Consider the following 18963-nt stretch of genomic DNA (forward strand, 5'->3'; position numbering starts at 1 on the left):
CTGTAATTTATACTGAGGGATTTTTGGGAAGGATGACACAACTCCAAAGAGACAGGTTATGAAATTATACCTTACAACAATTTGCCAATAGAAACAAGAGGGAAAACATACTTTCTAATAGTTCCCAAACTCAAAATATGAATACCTTTTCAAGGGAACCAATTGAACACCAGATGGATGGTCGGTAGAAGTTGTGCCTGAACATTTCTTTAGTTAAAAAGGATACCAAATTTAGCTTTTGGAAAATTAATGCTGAAAAATGCTATTGTTTTATGGTCAAATACAGTTTTAGATTAGCTTGGTGGTTAGAGTGTTAATTAAAATTTCACAGGTGACCATTACAAGAACTCTGAACAGTCAGCATATAAGATAATGTGTAAGTGAAGCATTATAAGGGAAAGCAGGATACAGTGTGCATGTTGGTATTCATATTTATATAGACATAATATCTATATCGATTGGTAAATGTTACATATATCGTATCTTCACATAAGAGAAAAGCTTTTTTTATCACATATTATGTCATTTGCTGTAATATTTAATTATATTGTAATATTAACAAACCTTAACTTGCTCATGTAAAGTTTCCTACAATTTCTATTGTTGAAGAAGGTATTACAGTTGAGTCTGATATCATCAGTCAAATTACTGTGTCTCTGGACACTGCTCTCCAGACTTTTCATTTAAAATGTAGGTTGAAAAATCAAGGAAAATGACTGCACTTTCTAGCACACTAGTATCAGATGCCTTTCCCTTAATGGATTTGTAATGATAGAAGAGATTGTTGTCACCTGCAAGACTGCACAGAATTCTGGCTAAGTATCTTGGGTACTTTCAAAGGACCAGTTCAGTATGATTCTTCCATTTCCTCATTGACTATTTTCTCTTTAAAAGAAGCTGGCATTGATTTTATTTCCCTAGTAGAAAGGAAAATCAAACGAGTAAATAACAGCACATCAGTTATCCTTGGTTTAATGCCTTTATGGGCAACAGTGACCACTTCCACTTCTTTCTACAGAGTAGTGAAAAATAGGAGTCTTAAATGAATTAATTGGTTTTGAGTTTTCCATTTTTATTAATTAAACCCAGATATTAGTAAAAAAAAAAGGCTGCCCTTTTGTACTCTCATAAAATTCCATACTGAATAAGTGGATTCTGCTTTTAGTCTGACACTCAAATAGCAACATAAAGAGCCGTAATTACAAGTTGCTACTCTAATATGATATTGGGGTATAATCAAAGTTAGTATTGGATTCATTATCTCTAAATTAAATTAACTGGTGCAGAATGTTAGACACGTTGTTGTACGTAGCTGTAGGTATATGTAGTCAGATTCTTAGCTCCAGCATATCATTGCAATACCAGGGGGATCTCAGATATAATTATGGACAAAATGTAGTCGTTTATACTCATACAATATTAATACATTTCTGGGAAATGTCTGTTTAATAAAGAAAAATAATGCAATGTGGCTGTACTTTTGCAGTATTTACAGAATACGTCATACCAGTGCTTTGTGCTCATGTTTCTATTTGTTCTTTTCCATATGCTGAGGAGTTTTTTAAATAATCATGTTTCTAGATTCAGCACCCTTACAACCAGCAAAGCAGTAGGTATCCAGGAGACGGAGAATGAGAAAGAAACTAAGTTGTTTGTTTGTGTCAGCAGCCATCTGTTATAAAAAAAAACCTGCTTCCACTTTGTAGAATTTTCTACCAACACAAAATAGTTATGTTGTGGAACCTATCTAGTTTGATGTAATAAAGAAAGTGGACTTGGCAAATTTAATTGCATGTTAACATTGAAATGTAACTTAGCAGAAGAGGTAATATAGTAAAGCAGTAATTGATAGATAATTGGCATGTACATGATCAAAGTAGTATGCTTATACAAAGGAGATCAAATCTCAAAGCAAATGAAGCTTTGACCTACATCTGAAACTGCAGGCATTTCACAAATATTTTCACAAAAATGAAGTCAAGCATTGAATTTGACATTTGATATTTAGTTCTCTGAAGAATAGTTTTTAATAAGTGCTCTAATTAAAGCAGATCAAAATCAAAGTATTTTAAAGATGCTTATTCATCCCTCTGTAAGAATATCCAGACTCAAAATAGCTTTTATTTTTTTAAATAAAAAAAAAAGCAGCACTAGGTGTGTGAAAGACTTCATTTTGAGAAGCTTAAAGCAGTTTAATGGGAATTAGAGTGAAATGACCTTAGAAAGCGCATTACCTTGTATTTGTGGGGTTCCTGGCACTGTTCTTTGGAACTTCTTTGGAATTTTCGGTACAAATGACTTTCGAAGACGGGACACTAGAGTATGTATCCTGTCAAAATGAAAATGCCTTTCAAGAGTGTTCAAGGCCAGGTTGGATGAGGCTTTGAGGAACCTGATCTAGTGGAAGGTGTCCCTGCCCATGGCAGGGGGTTTGGAATGAGATAGTCTTTAAGATCTCTTCCAGCCCAAACTTCTCTGATTCTATGAATACAAGTCTGCAGTAGTAATATGATAATGCTGGATGTTGGCTCAAATGCAGCTTTGCATAAATATCATGACTTCTCATATCAAATACCATGTTGTTCCTTGTATCGGTCATTTACAAAATAGTTGTGATTGCAGCAGTGAAATGTGTTTATGGCAGAATGCTGTGCGAGTCTCTGTTTCTTATGTACTGCAAAACAAATGAAAGGGGGAAAAAAAGTGCTAAAGGATTCGTGTTTCTGATCTTTCTGTCACAACGTGGTGTAGAGTACAGTGCCATTTTTATGATACCGGGAATGCCAGAAAGTGTTGGTATCAAGAGTTCGTAAAGAGTAAGATTTACCAAGGTTTTGCTCTTCTGTTCAAGTACATGCAAGCCTTTAAACTGTTTTAATTTTACAATAGAGATTTATAGCAGTGGATCTAGAGCCCCATCTCAAGACAAGGCAATTTAGTGTTTTGTCAAATATGTCATGACATGGAGAGGTCTGTAGTCACCTTAAACCCAGAATAACAGGACTTTTAATACTACTCCTTGCTCTTTCTCTGAGCAGCTGGAGGAAAGAGCTATGAGTGTCCTGCTCCCTCCCCCCCTCCATCCTTGTCTTCCTCTCCAGCTGACCATATGCAGTATGGTTCTGCTTCTGCTGACCACCTCCTCATTTGACAACCTTAAAAAATAGGGAGTCCTGCTTTAGAAGGTTATCTTGATTTTTTTTTTTTTTTTTCCTCTGGACAGATCTATTCAAAAAATGCTTGCAATGATAGCTACTGTATCTTAGTTGACAAAATAAATTACGTCAGCTGGGAAAACAAGGATTTGCTAGGCAGAAAAATAACTTGTATGAAAAACAAGTAACAGAAGTATTTTATCTGCTATGTCATGTGCTGTGATTTTTCTGCGTTTCTTCTTACCAAAACCAGAGCTGACAACATACCATTGCCTTGTAGTGTACTGGATGTAGCATGCTAGGTCTATTACAAGTATAGTAAGTCTAAGTCTGCTTCCTAAATTTAATTTCTTCTTATTACTTTAAAAGGTACATACCAGGGGCAATGGACAGGAGGGATGCGACATGGCTATGGTGTACGTCAGAGTGTACCCTATGGCATGGCAACTGTGATCCGTTCACCCCTCCGAACATCTCTTGCTTCACTTCGAAGTGAGCAGAGCAACGGCACTGTTCTGCATGATGCCACTTCAGACAGTCCAGCCGGAACAAGAGGAGGTTTTGTGCTCAATTTCCACAGTGATGCAGAGGCAATGGGCATTAAGAAAAAAGGAGGCTTATTCAGAAGAGGATCACTTCTTGGTAGTATAAAACTTAGAAAATCTGAATCTAGGTCATCGATATCTAGCAAACGGAGCTCTGTTAGGAGTGATGCTGCTATGAGCAGAATTAGTTCTAGTGATGCCAACTCTACAATTAGTTTTGGAGATGGTGACTGTGATTATTCCCCCATGGAAGACCATGTTGATGCCACCACTACGGAAACCTATATGGGTGAATGGAAGAATGACAAGCGCAGTGGTTTTGGTATTAGTGAGCGTTCAAATGGTATGAAATACGAAGGAGAATGGCTGAATAACAGGAGGCATGGATATGGATGTACCATGTTTCCAGATGGCACCAAAGAAGAGGGAAAATACAAAAATAATGTTTTAGTCCGTGGAATAAGAAAGCAACTTATACCAATACGAAACACAAAAACTAGAGAAAAGGTGGACAGAGCAATAGAGGGTGCACAGCGAGCAGCTGCCATGGCAAGAACCAAAGTGGAAATTGCAACTTCAAGGTATGTTATCACAAAGTATATTTGTTCGTCACTGAATTTTCAGAAACAAGATTGTGTTACAGTATGTGAGCCCTTATTGTTGACAAAAGATTCAAAAGTACAAGGCTGTAAATGTCTTTAGTGAATGAATACTTACTTTTCAGTTTCACATGTGTAACTCTGTTGACTTTTGAGGCATTACACGTATGAAAAGTAGAGCTTCCATTCATTTGAGCAAAGATGTTTGTATGTGTTCCATAATATACTGTGAAAGTAAATTTCCATTCTCATACATTCCTTCTTTCACTCTAGAGCTGCTGCATTATGCCTTTAAACCTGTTTGGAAAATAAAACTAGTGAGCAAATGGATTATTTGGGGCATGTGAGGTGAAGACTAATATTTTCCCATAAGCATGCTCCATACGCTTAACTGTGTTGATTTTTTGGATAACATCTGAGACTCACTGAAGTTTCACATTTGACATCGAGCATCTTAGGATGGCATCTGTTTATCTGAGAGACTGTGGTAGGAACAGTGTAAGAATAATGGTTGAGGCTGTTGTCCTTAGAGGCTGTTGATGTGGTTGCCAACGACAGTATCCGTTCAAAGAGTTCTGTATGAGAGCTCTCTTTTTGGAGCATGCCTCCTGCAGTCTGAACTCATCTGGATCTTATGACCACCACTTTAAACCATAGCGGTCATCTCTGCCCTTCCCTCCCCCCTCCTCAATCCTGTCAAGTGTTTGAGATGGGAAAAGTGTTAATGGGTATAAATAGTGGGGAAAAAAATGTCATTTTCACTTTGAACTCCTAAACAAAAACCAAGCAAAGTTGCCTGAAATTGAATTGTTACAAATGAAAACAGTATAGACAAATTTAATAGGTTTTGATATTAAGTCTGAGAGCTCTTTAAGAAGCTGTTTAATTTTTAAGGCCTTCCAGTAGTTTTCTGTAGCAGTTTCTCTGTTGCTGTTTTTAGTTTGTTTCCTCAGGCAGGCTTTTCCTGAAATATGCTGTGGACCACAAAAGAGCCAGGAAATGTGCATGAAAGAAAATCTTCATGCTATTTTAGAAGGGGGATATCTCATTACACTTGGAGCTGGACAACTGATTCCTGATCTAGTGTGGTCACTAGTGTGACTATCCTTTTTCTGACAGTCATAAAGAATACAGAATAGACTGAAAACTGTGTAAGTGGAAAAACTTGCATACCATGGGTGGCTGTTAGTGAAAAGTAGTCAAGACACAAACATGAAGAATTTGGCATACTGTTAGGAAAGCCTTCTGAGCAATGGTCACCTAAGTAACTAGAGGGTAACATATACTCAACTACTTCTGTAGATATATGTAAGGCATTACATGACAGCATACCAAATTAGAAAAGCACATCAGTAACAGCTAACTTTAGGGAATTACTGGATTCCATTCATGTCCTGTCAGTGCATAGTAAGCCCTAGATGTGAAAAAATTGATGTTGACGGGTGTGTGGAAGAGTTGCCACCATGATTCCATATAAAGCTATTAAAAAGCCGTAGTCTGAGACCTTGGAAGTGAGGTTACAATGTGCAATTTCTGTGCTTCCCCTTTAAGAAGCGATATGTCTCTGAAATGTTTGCTGTTCCTTCCCTTCAATTTTAGGTAAAGGACAGAGCTCAAATTACTTCTTTTGGAATAGTCCATGAAAGCAAGGTTTATTTCTTGAAAAGATGTTTTTGAAAGTGCAGCAACAGAAGGCATCAGTTGTAGCGCACCTGTAACCATAGGTTTTTCAGCTGAGAATTTCTCTGAAACAGTCCCATGGACTGTATGAATAGCAAGATTGCAGATTCAGGTTTCCACTCGTTAGTGGCCTTTGCGCTACAGTACTGATAGTGAGGCAGAGACCTGGCACCTAGTCAGGCAACATCAGGCATAAAGATTGTATTAACTTCACTTCTGAGTGTTGCCCAGTAAGGATGACGCAACACTTTCCACCCCTTTAGTGTTCAGAATTGCCTTAAGTATCAGCAGTGGGAGCAAGTTCATGGCATTATGTGAACTAAGGGATTGTCATACTGGCAGTCAGTAGCACAGACTGAGAGCCAAATCATCTGGAATAGGTTCTAAAAGGGCATTGAGGAAGAAACTTCCACATCCAAAGGTTGCTAAATTCTAATCTGACAGGATTGATACAGTTTCAGGATGAAAGAACTTGCTTCTGTCCCAGTGAAACTTGAGGACCAGTACTGGTTTGTGAATGCTTTTTTACCAAACTAATATATTAATATGTCCTGGGTTTGGCTTGGATAGAGTTAATTTCCTTCCTAGTAGCTAGTACAGTGCTGTGTTTTGGATGTAGTATGAGAATAATGTTGATAACGCAGTGATGTTTTTAGTGGTTGCTAAATAGTGCTGACCCTGATCAAGGTCTTTTCGACTTCTCATTCCCTGCCAGTGAGAAGGCTGGAGGAGCACAGGAGGTTGGGAGGGAACACAGCTGGGACAGCTAACACAAACTGGCCAAAGGGATATTCCATACCATATGATGTCATGCTCAGTATGAACTGGGGGGAGTTGGCCAGGGAGGGCTGATGGCTGCTTGGGGCTGAGGTGAGCATCTTAGTCAGTGGGTGTTGAGCAATTGTATTGTCCATCACTTGGGGTTTTTTTCTTGAATTTTATTTCTTTTTCTCTTTGTTATCTCCCTTTTCATTACACCTAGTAGTATTAGTGTTAAGTTTTACTTTATTTCAATTTTTAAACTGTTCTTAACCCACAAGTTTTACCTTTTTCCAATTCTTCTTCAATCCCACCATGGGGGGAGGGGAGCAAGTGAGCGGCTGCGTTGTGCTTTGTTCTGGCTGGAGTTAAACCATGGCATAATAATATATTAATTCTTCCAACAGTAGCACTCCTGCAATGTCTTAGATGAACGTGAGGACAGTGGTCTTCTCTGTTTCCTAACAGTCGCTACTACACAGAAAAGCCCAGGAGGAGTGCCTTTTGTAATCTCTCTAATGTGTAATACAAAGGTGGTTCTGCCCATCTGGCATAACCTCACCTGGGCACACTGGCCTGTAAAACCTTCTATGTTTTCAGACCTGGCAGATGTCACCAGCAATGCGTGCTCACTCTAATCTTCCCTTGTTAGTGGAAGAACTCTACATAGACCTTTTCCCACCCCGAAAAAACATCAAATGTCCAGGTTTCCATTCTGAAGGGCTAGAAACCCTGTCTCTCAGCCAGATACCTTCCTTTTCAATGCAGCTTTGGGTTATATGCTGTTCTTTCTGTATTGTTTATTTCCAAAATCTTTGCTCAGCCAAATGAAACCAGACCATACTCCTCTTCATAGCTCCCTGCTAGTCATGACAGGTTTGGCCGGTAGTTTGACCTGTGACAGGTGTCCACACAGTCGTCAACAAGACCAACCACTGTTTTACCTTGTATTCCCGGTGTCTTTTTTATGCTTAAAGTCCTTATTAATAAGCTGTGTAGTCTTCCTTTATCTGAAATGGCAGGTATACGAAGAAAAATCTGAGGTACTTCTCAGTGCTTCTGGTTCTTCTCTAAACCTTAATTTACATTGCTCTCCTGACTCTTTAGGGGTTTGAGGCATTTTTAGTGAGGTGTTTTGGATATAATAGCAGCATTTTTCGAAAGATACCAGATCACAAAATTGGTGATGTGTAGAAAGCTGCTGTTATCAGGGAAACAGCCTCTGTGACACAGATCTGTATCCAAAACAGACTGTAAATTTGTAATGAATAAAAATGATAATGCAGCTTAACAGTCTTGATTGTTTATTATAGTTCTACTAGTTACATGTAATACAAAATATTAAGGCACAAATATAAAAATCCCAGAATGGCGACTTTCAGACATATGCTCAACATTTTACCCTTTTAAAATATTAAAAGGCTTTTTTTTTTTTTGCACTTTTTTCTTTTTTTTTTTTTTAAATAGGCAGTAATCAGTTCAAATTAATCTTTAACCCTTTTTTGCCAAAAGCAGTCAGGTTTACTGTTTACTCTGTAGACCAGTTTGTGGTCTTGGTGTCTAAAAGGAAAAGCTGCCTTCCAGAAATTTTTAGTAACTTCTTTCCTGTGTGTTTTCAAGCACCTGTAAAGTGGTTCAAGTTCTGGAAGATGTACATTTGGAAGTGCCCTTTGACAGAAGTTAAAAAGCCCCAAATGTCCACTCAGCAAACTCAAATAGAAACTTGGTTTGAGTATATCAGATGATTCTCAGTGCAGGGATTCTGAACTTTCTTTTCATTGCTGTCGTGTGTTTTATTCGAAGGGGATATCCCTCTGCTGTTCAGTATGAACTGGAATTATATTAGAGCACTTCTTCCTGGTATGAAAATCACTTAAGTTCTCATCAGAGGAGCTGTTTAGTGTATTATATTAACTTTGCCCTCATCAGTACTTACAGTAATATAAACTTTAATGGTTTTTGGAATTAAATCTCAGAGTCTGAACATAAACTTAACTTCTAATTCCTCCATGTCAGTGAGTGCTCTTATGTGTATCAGTCTTGTAAAGTAAACATGTAGCACTGGAAGCAGAAGGAAAGGTATTTGTTTACATAGAATCCTTCATGTACCAGATTTTTTCAAAAAAAGTGAGTATTAGGGTTTCAGAATTTACCTCTCAGAGCCAGGCCTTTTCTTTTGCTTTTTTTCCCTCCCCTCAGGTTTTATCTCAGTAATACTCAACATGAAACTCTCCTTTAAGTGTTGACTCTCTGAGGAAAAAAAACTTTGCAGAGACAGAGAGGGACAAGATAAAAGTACTATAAGAAATACGAATCAACAGATAGTGTATGGAGGGAAAGGGAGAAAGAAATCAGAAGAAAAAATGTTTCCTTGTAGGTATTTTCGTTATACTCCATTGGTCTTTCAGGTCATAAAACAAGCAGGTTACAGAATTGTTATCATCTTATTTATTCTCCTTTCTACAGAAGCTAAATACTTTTAATTAAAGTTCTGAGTGAGTTTTAAGTAAAGTGTGCTGTCATAATATGCCATGAGAACTGTTGACCACCTTAAAAGTAGTATTGTAATGGGTTTTCATTACATGAGCGCCTGAGGTTTGGTGGAAGATAAGGGTGCCTTTGTGTTAGGCACCCCACAAACAAATGACCCTGTTTAGAGCTGTTTAGAGACCTTGAAGCCTGGGAAAGTGGCAGTGCCCAACAAACAGAAACTGGCAGAAGATTGTGGAAGGACCAGAGATCAAGATCACAGTAAAATTAATATATTGCAGCTAATAACACAGAGCAGTTCCTCCTTGTTAGTTAGCTGTCTGTGCTCAGATAGCAGTGCCTAGCAAGCCTCTAGTTGGGAAGGCCTTGTAAGGGGAGCACTGAAGGGTGATTAAAAGACCGGTGCCTTTTCTGCAGCGATTTCTTTTTCAGAGTAGCTTTTTTAGACAGCTCAATTTTATTTTTAGCATGTTTGTGTCCAAGTCTACAAATGCTATGGCCTTTACTTTTTAATAGAAACTGCTACAACTCTGATTGTGATCCCATGTCATGAGCAGCCTGCTTTGTTCTGAGCCTTGAGTTGGTGGCATGGCCTGAGAAGGCAGGTGGAGGAGGATTGACTTGATGGCAGAGACCCCATATCACAGTTTCGATTTTGCTTGGGAGTGAGTCTGCTGCCATAGCCTGGAATTCCTTGTGTCCCTGTTCTCACTTGCTGTCATAGCAGCCTACTGGAGCCAGTATCTGGCTTGTGTAATATTTGACCCTGGGGATTATAGAATCATAGAACGGTTTGGGTTGGAAAGGACCTTTAGATTATCTAGTTCCAACCCCCTGCCATGGGCAGGGACACCTCCCTCCCACTAGACCAGGTTGCTCAAAGGCCCATCCAACCTGACCTTGAACACTGCCAGGGATGGGGCAGTCACAACTTCCTCCGGCAGCCTCTTCCAGTGCCTCACCTCTCTCACAGTAAAGAACTTCTTCCTAATCCTGAGCCCTGGCCTGGCACTGCCCCAGTCTGGGCCTGGGCAGTTAGCGTTGGCTTCACATCACTGGGCTGCACCTGCTTCTGAACAGTGCAGCTCAGTTATCCGCCCCTGGGCACCGGTGTTCACTGTACAATGGTTAAATAAGAAAACAATGTTCATATATTTTTGTAACCTTAATTCACAGTAAGCTTCCTTATGGTGTGCTGCATGTGTTGGATTTATGTGAAGTGTGTCTTAACTGTCAGGAAAGAGTACTAAATGGTTTAGTAGCCAGTTCCTTCCTTGTTTTCATTGCCTTGTGTGACCAGTGCTCTCAGCTTAACCTGAACAAACTGTGATTTCTAGGAAGAGATGGAATTATATGGATGTGGTAGTATAGTTTGTGTCCACGCTAGATGGCAGCTGCCAGTCATTCCAAATGGCACTGAATGTGCACCACACACAGCTTTCCATTATGAATTTAGCTGACACTACCAATCTCAATTTACTCAAGAAACTGAACTGGACACTTGCAAGACTACTGCCTCACACATCTTTGAGGTGCTGTGCTTATTATAGATGAAATATGAACATTGTGTTTAGGAATAGGATCCAACAAATACCAAAGGTATTTATAAGACTGTTTGCTTTAGTACAAAGAGCTGCCTTAGGTTCAAAACAAAATCAGTTTTAAGCATTTTAGTGAATAGTCTATTTTAAAATAACAAATATAATGCTGTGGGGAACTTAAAATTAAGTCTTGAGCTACTACGGATAGTAATTTTAATGTTAATTCTGAATTCTTTAGAGGAAAGCATATGTTCCTTGAATCCTGTGGGAATTACTGCACTAACTTCAGTGGGGCACATTTTCACTCGGATGAAACAACTTGTTGGTAACAGAATATAATCTTGGACTGCTTCTCTGTTATTTGCTGGGGAATGAGAAATACATCTGCTTGGAATATACAAATCACACAAACATCACTACACAGATTTTATTTCTTTTCTTAGTATTTAATGCAGTAAGATTACATGGCTGAAAATATGCAGAATTACTCCTGTACTATCCGTCAGCTGGAAATTTTAGAAAGTCTCGAGTATTTCACTTTCTGATCAAATTACCTATATCCTAATTCACCTACCTACAGCCAGACATCTGAATAGGGATATATTAAGGAAATTAAAAAAAAAAAGGCAGTTCTGGAGTGTAGCCAGTCTTACTTTGTGTTTGTACTGGACACACAATTGTTACCCTAGAGTTGCTTTCCTAACATGTTTAAATTTAGGGGATTGCTAGTACAAGATTAAAAATATTCTGTTTTCAAAATGTAAATGAACCAACACTGCACCACTGTTTTTTTTAAAACAACCATCTAAGGAAGCCTTTTTTTAATATACAGACCTTTTTGAAATGTTTCTTTAATGAGATGGATAAGGATTTTTTGCCTGGTTTCCATAGTACTTAATTTAGGAGCTGAAAGTCTTTATAGTGGCAGCCCAGCAAATATATGTGAAAACACTAATGTTGGTTTTTTTTTGATGATAGTGAGATGCACTAGCAAAAGACTAATATTTTGTTTTGCATACAAAGATGAGCTGTTATGCAGATTCTTGCCTTAGTTTTTACACAGCATCTCAGTTTTGATCTGCATTAGAATTGTTCAAAAGCTAAGCCACACAAACAGCATCTGTCTCTACTGACTTTCAGGAGGTTTTCTGTGATGGAAATAAATCTCCCTTAAAAAAACAAAATCTGGGTTGCTTGTACAGGTTGGTTTCATATGAACCATAGTGCAAAGCCATTAGGCTTACATTATTAGTTGCTATAAAAATATTCTCAAAACCAAAAAGATATATTTCTACTGTACTTAGTACAGCTATGTACATAGGGCTAGTAGCACTAGTCAGAGCTTGGGTAATTTATTTGATGCTTTGCTTAAAGACAAAACCAATTAATACAGAACCTTCCCAGCTTCTTTCTTCAAAGAGATAAGAAAACTTGCTGTCATTTAACTGTAGCATTGTCTGGGTATTCTACAGGGTAGGATGTTTTTCAGTGAACCACTGCAGCAGGAAAAATAGTAATTTAAATGATTTAGTTATTGCCCCCTACATCGATCTACATGTATGTTTCCCAAATAATAATAATTTTCTGAAAACTCATGTAGTTCAATGAGTACTGCTGTTTGTTTGAATACTAATTGATCAGTGATACGTATTATGACTTTTGTTTATTTTTCTGGCAATTAATACATTTATCTATTTTATACATCTAGTAGACATTGGTACATATTTTCAAGCACTGACTAGATTTTATTTGCCTACCTCACTATGATTTTCCTCTTTTACTACTGCTCTTTTTGTACTCTGTTCTACAATCCTCTGTTCTCATTGTCTGGGAAGGCAGAGGCACAGTCTTTTCACGGCTAGTGTCCAAGAGTAAATATCTCTTATGAGCTTGACTCCCCTCAAGCCCATGTAAATGTTTAACATCTGAAACAACCTCTTGATTATTCCTGTCCTTTTTAGATGTTTTCCCAGTTCTGCTACATAGATGTGTTCTCCCAAGAGCTCATTCCTGAGGTGTCCTGGTTTGACTTCAAGGACATTTTATTTAATAATAGAACATGGCAGGGGGGTTGGAACTAGATGATCTTAAGGTTCTTTTCAACCCTAATGATTACATCATTCTGTGATTCTATTTATGAAGTTAGGGTTGTTCTGCCTTACACATCACTCACTTAAATTGAAATTCATTTGGTATTTAAGAGTGAACAGTGAGTTTTGTGCAGCCCTTCTTTGCAGTTGCTCTCTGACTTTTTTTCTGTAACACTGATAATCACAAGTTCTGCTTCTTAGCTCTTCACACCTTTGCCCAACCAACCAATACTTGTGAACATCATGGGTTTTCAGCCCTGAGTTCTGTGGATATCCACTGGTGAACCTTCTTGGTTGGGAAAAATAATAATTTATCCCCTTATGTTCTGTTTCTTTTCCAACATAAACAATTCTGTGATTCTATAACCAGAAGTTAAGAGTGTGAGTCAAAAGGTGTTGGTGTCCTCAGCATAAGAAGGAGCTGTTAGAACAAGTCCAGACAAGGGCCACAAAGATGATAAGGGGGCTTGAGCACCTCCCATATGAAGACAGGCTGAGAAAGTTGGGGTTGTTCAGCCTGGAGAAGAGAAGGCTGTGTGGAGACCTCATAGCAGCCTTCCAGTATATCAAGGTGACCTACAAGGATGCTGGAGAGGGATTCTTCATCATGGACTGTAGTGATAGGACAAGGGGTAATGGGTTCGAACTTAAACAGGGGAAGTTTAAATTTGATATAAGGAAGAAGTTCTTTACTGTAAGGGTGGTGAGGCACTGGAATGAGTTGCCCAAGGAAGTTGTGAATACTCCATCCCTGGCAGTGTTCAGGGCCAGGCTGGGTGGAGTCTTGGGTGGCATGGTTTAGTGTGAGGTGTCCCTGCCCATGGCAGTGGGGTTGAAACTAGATTATTTTAAGGTCCTTCCTTTCCAACCCAAAATGTTTTGTGATTCTGAGTAAGTTTATCAAGGCGTTTGTGCTAAATTTGATTTTATGTTTTCTTCAAATTGATTCTTGATCAGAATATGCTCTCAGTGGCTTTTAACAGTTCACTAAAGTTCTGACTTTGAAATGTGATGGATATTTGATTTGAATTCATCTGCTCCTTGCACTTACAGTGATAAAAAGCTGTAAAAGTGGTTTTGAGGTCTGTTAAGTTGTGAGTTAACTGCTGACATATACAGTCATTCCATTACATGACGAACTTTGGCCATGGACTGTAGTGGTGAGGAGACACTATGAAAGCTGATGTCTCTTTCGAGAAGCTCAGAATGCAGTACAAGTACAGGTAGGTAAGCTAACAGAAAACTCTGATGCTTTGTTGCACACCTAGATTTTTGCTGCTTCCAGCAAGGATAAAGCAAGACTGGAATCCTCTTGATACAGAACACTATTAAATTATGGACCAGTATAAAAAAAGTACTTAGAAATATTGAATTGTGCACTGGTGTTTGCATAGGGGTCGTAGAAGTATTGGTCTGGCAAAACCTTTCACACGACAAAAGTCCTTCCATTTATTTGCTATTTCACAGTGTATTTATTCAGCTATTATTACTAAAATGGACATTTTTGGCTGACAGTTCAAAGATCATCCTGACTGAGTCTTCACAGGCCAGTCTGAGAAGTCAGCTTAAACTATCTTCAGAAACATTGCTTGCTTGTTGAACATCCCTAACAATTTGAAGAATTCTTCTCTACTTTCACTGTATGTAATCTGATACTTGAAAAGATACTTTTCTCTGAAAAAGCAAATGAATTTGCCAGTATGTGAAAATGCATATTTGAGTGGATGTATAACCTAGCACTGCTAAATCCATGCAAGAAATTAGTTCTGGTTTTGCATAGAAATTCACTTTTTAGAATTACGGTGACAGTTTCCTCTTGGATTATCTGCTTTTATGCACTCATTGTTAAACTTAAAACCATTTGATATTATCTCTCTGGCTGAGACCATTTATTGTCTTTTCCTTAGCAAAACTAATTCATATCTTTGAAATGTTCTGATCTTTTCATCTTTTCTTTGGCAGTGAATTGTCTCATTTTGCAAGTAAAAGTTCCAAGGGAGATGGAAATTGAACTTGCTTAGGTGCACATCAGCTGAGGAAACATTTTGTATGCAACTTTCACATTTGTATCTATTTATAAATGAAACTTTAAAGTAGATTAAGTAAGACCTGTTAACAGTATGACTGCTGTAGTTTGTTTCAGTTTATAGTGAGGAGTATTTTAGCTCAAGTTGTTTTTTTTTCAAGAATATTTACTGTTTATAAAAGGATTTTTGATGTGCTTTGCTCCTATTCCCATTCTTCTTGGTTTAAGTAAGTTTTGTTTCTTCTAAGATTAATATGAAGTAGAATATAAGGGGAAATGAACGGCAAGATTCTGGTAATATCCCCAATAATAAACACTGCAAACCTACATTTTCTTAGTTTTCATAGTTGTAGTTTTCTGTAAGATATTTTAGATATGATATCAAGTATTTATTACTTTATTAAGCATTTAACATTAATGCAGCAACAGCACTGTAAAAAGGAACTAAGAGAAAAAATGGAAATCTTGAATTTTAGAGCTATCAGAAAATTATGTTAGTATCTCTTTATGGCTGCTTTACTGTCCATTCTCAAAAAATAATACTGTGAGGTTTGGTTTGGCTTTTTTTGTTTGGTTGGTTTTTGTTGCTTGGATTTGGTGGTGTTTTGTGGTTTAGGGGTTGGAGTGTGGGGTTTTTTTTGATTTTGGGGTTGAGGTTTTTTTTTTTTGGGGGGGGGTGGTTTTTTTTTTTAGAAAAAAAGTATCAGTTGCTTCATGTTTCCCATGCAGCATAAACTTCATGTGCCATTCAGAAATTGCCTACACGTTTGGTTTTCTATTTGCTTGATTATCTTGAGGTGTCATCAACATTTTGCATTATGAGACTGCTGTTTGAAATATTTTTGTGAAAGTTTCCTTCTTTTAGCTCCTCCATTCAATTATTTATAGTGTCACCTGTTCCCAATCACTGATAAGCCTTGCATAAGAATGGATGCCATAAAGAATAAATTAAGATACTTTTTTATTTTCTAGAAAATATAAATTCCTTGTCAATATCCCCATGGTTTTGACCCTGTTATTGCTATCAGCATAATGCATGTTCTTCTCTTGGAAAGAAATGCATTAGATGGATTAGCTAAGCACTAAAAATATCTTTACTTAACCACCAAATTATATAACCATCCGATTTCTGTTGGCTGCTGGTCTCATACTGTGGTGTGTTTTAGAAGTCTGCATTTCACAGCACATCAAGTGAAAAAAAGTTTTTCATTTACATCAGATCCTCTTTCAGAATTTTTTTATTTTTTTTTCTGAATGTCATTTTGCATTCCAGAGGTTGGAAGTAGGATTTACTGAAAGTTTCTGATAACTGTTGTCACTTCAAAATTTTAAAATCCTGCTGCTTTTAGACAATACAGTCCTTCTTTTGTTTGGTCACTCTGGGGCAGTATGTCTCATGCTTTCTTTGTGTTTGTTGTTTGTTTTGGATGGGGGGGGGGTTGGATAGTGAATAGTAATTTAGATCAGATCCACTGCCGAGAGCCTTATTAATCTGAAATATGATGAGTAATTCTTCTAGAAAACGCTTTATGTATGCAAGAGAAGATCTGGTGACAATGGCCAGCTGTAGAGCTGTGTGTCATCTTTTTTTTCTCTGCATTTTCTGCATCATTTGAATTAAAGGATTTTCTAGAGTTAATCTATACAGAGGTCTCTGTAAGAGAGAACAAGAGGAAAATTGTTAATCTTCCCTTAGATTACTTAAAGCTTTGTAATGTCAAGATTTCTCTCTAAATTTATCTTAAAGATTTAAAGCAATTTCTTTCAGTACAGTACTGCAGTACTTGACTGTCTAAATAGGAGTAGCAGTAAGTTTATGGTATAACTCGAATTCTCTTTGCATTGGTGAACAAATCAAAAACAAGGCTTAACTTCAATGTGTAGATAATGGACTGAAATGGTCATCAAAAATGTTTGTGGTGAGGTAACTTTGTAGTCTGCTGGCTTTCTTTTTATTTCTTTATGGCAAAAATCTCATGTACTGTAATGGAACTGTTGCCTCTAGTCAGGTTCCCTGTGATAGGTCTGTGAGATTTTGTTCTTTGTAAATGTGACAAGTTTGCTTATATCCTAAGGTCAACCAAGTGTCACCTTAGTCTGCAGTGACATCCTGTCCTGCTGTTTGTTTTTCTATTGTGAAGCTGTAATTGAAAAGAAAAAAAGGAATACATGAATAAAGGAAATGATGCCATCAGAGCAATCACTTTGCATGTAAGGGAAAATATATAATCAGCTGGCTAAAGGGCATGAGAACATCCTGAAAGGTAATTGGGCACCTTTTGTTGAAATACTCTTGATATATCCCATTAACTTATTCAGTGTTGCTCAGAAACAATGCCTACAGACAGAGGTATGATACTAGGCTTTTTTTGCCTTTATTCAATCCTATCATGGTAGATAGCATCATCCTAAAACCAGTATTGTTTGCATATAGTTTCTGGAGAAATATGTACACAGAGGGTTCAAACTTTCCTCAGCAAGCTTTTCTGTGCTTTCACCCATGATGTTCTTTACAAGTGAGTGGGAGAAGCCCACGCCTTTTTCAGACCGTTCTCAGGGTTCATCTCTGCAGTTACATGGCTTGTAGAGCACAAGAGATGGAGTTGCTATTTCGTTTTGATTGAACAACTTGGAATCATAGAATCATAAAATAGTTAGGGTTGGAAAGGACCTTAAGATCATCTAGTTCCAACCCCCCTGCCATGGGTAGGGACACCTCACACTAAACCAAGTCACCCAAGGCTCTGTTCAGCCTGGCCTAGAGTACTGCCAGGGATGGAGCATTCATGACTTCCCTGGGCAAACCATTCCAGTGCCTCACCAACATCACAACAAAGAACTTCCTCCTTATATCCAATCTAAACTTCCCCTGTTTAAGTTTGAACCCATTACCCCTTGTCCTATCACTACAGTCCCTAATGAAGAGTCCCTCCCCAGCATCCTTTTAAGCCCCTTTCGATACTGGAAGGCTGTTATGAGGTCTCCACGCAGCCTTCTCTTCTCCAGGCTGAACAGCCCCAACTTTCTCAGCCTGTCTTCATACGGGAGGTGCTCCAGCCCCTGATCATCATCGTGGCCCTTCTGTGGACTTGTTCCAACAGTTCCATGTCCTTTTTATGTTGAGAACACCAGAACTGCACACAATAGTCCAGGTGAGGTCTCACAAGAGCAGAGTAGAGGGGCAGGATCACCTCCTTCGACCTGCTGGTCACGCTCCTTTCGATGCAGCCCAGCATACGGTTGCCTTTCTGGGCTGTGAGTGTACACTGAAGCCAGCTCATGTTCATTTTCTCATCAACCAACACCCTCAAGTCCTTCTCCACAGGGCTGCTCTGAATCTCTTCTCTGCCCAACCTGTAGCTGTGCCTGGGATTGCTCCAACCCAGGTGTAGGATCTTGCACTTGGCATGGTTAAACTTTGTAAGGTTGGCATCAGCCCCCCTCACAAGCGTATCAAGGTCCCTCTGGATGGCATCCCTTCCCTCCAGCATATCAACTGAACCGCACAGCTTGGTGTCATCGGCAAACTTGCTGAGGGTGCACTCAATCCCACTGTCCGTGTCACCAACAAAGATGTTGAACAAGACCGGTCCCAACACCGATCCCTGAGGGACACTACTTGTTACTGGTCTCTAACTGGACATTGAGCCATTGACCACAACCCTTTGCGTGCGGCCATCCAACCAGTTCTTTATCCACCGAGTGGTCCATCCATCAAATTGATGTCTCTCCAATTTAGAGACAAGGATGTCATGTGGGACAGTGTCGAACGCGTTGCACAAGTCCAGGTAGGTGACATCAACTGCTATACCCCAGTCCATCAGTTCCATAGCCCCACCATAGAAGGCCACCAAATTGGTCAGGCAGGATTTCCCCGTAGTGAAGCCATGCTGGCTGTCACCAACCACCTTGTTGTTTATCATGTGCCTTAGCATGCCTTCCAGGAGAATTTGCTCCAAGATTTTGCCAGGCACAGAGGTGAGACTGACTGGTCTGTAATTCCCTGGATCATCCATTTTCCCTTTCTTGAAAATGGGGATTATATTTCCCTTTTTCCAGTCGTCCAGGAGCTTCACCT

General features: G+C 38.6%; 1 protein-coding gene across 4 annotated transcripts in view; it reads left to right on the forward strand.

The window, feature by feature from the left end:
• Window positions 1-18963, forward strand: part of JPH1 (junctophilin 1) — a 92421-nt gene that overhangs the window by 3640 nt on the left and 69818 nt on the right. For all 4 annotated transcript variants that reach the window (XM_062633168.1, XM_062633167.1, XM_062633169.1 and 1 more), the window contains exon 2: window positions 3525-4281. In XM_062633168.1, coding sequence (XP_062489152.1) covers window positions 3525-4281 — 757 coding nt within the window. The remainder of the gene's footprint in view (window positions 1-3524; window positions 4282-18963) is intronic.

Source organism: Pezoporus occidentalis, unplaced genomic scaffold, assembly GCF_034315485.1.
Source record: "Pezoporus occidentalis ecotype Australia unplaced genomic scaffold, CSIRO_AGI_Poc_V1 ctg4, whole genome shotgun sequence".
NCBI classification, from domain to species: Eukaryota; Metazoa; Chordata; class Aves; order Psittaciformes; family Psittacidae; genus Pezoporus; species Pezoporus occidentalis.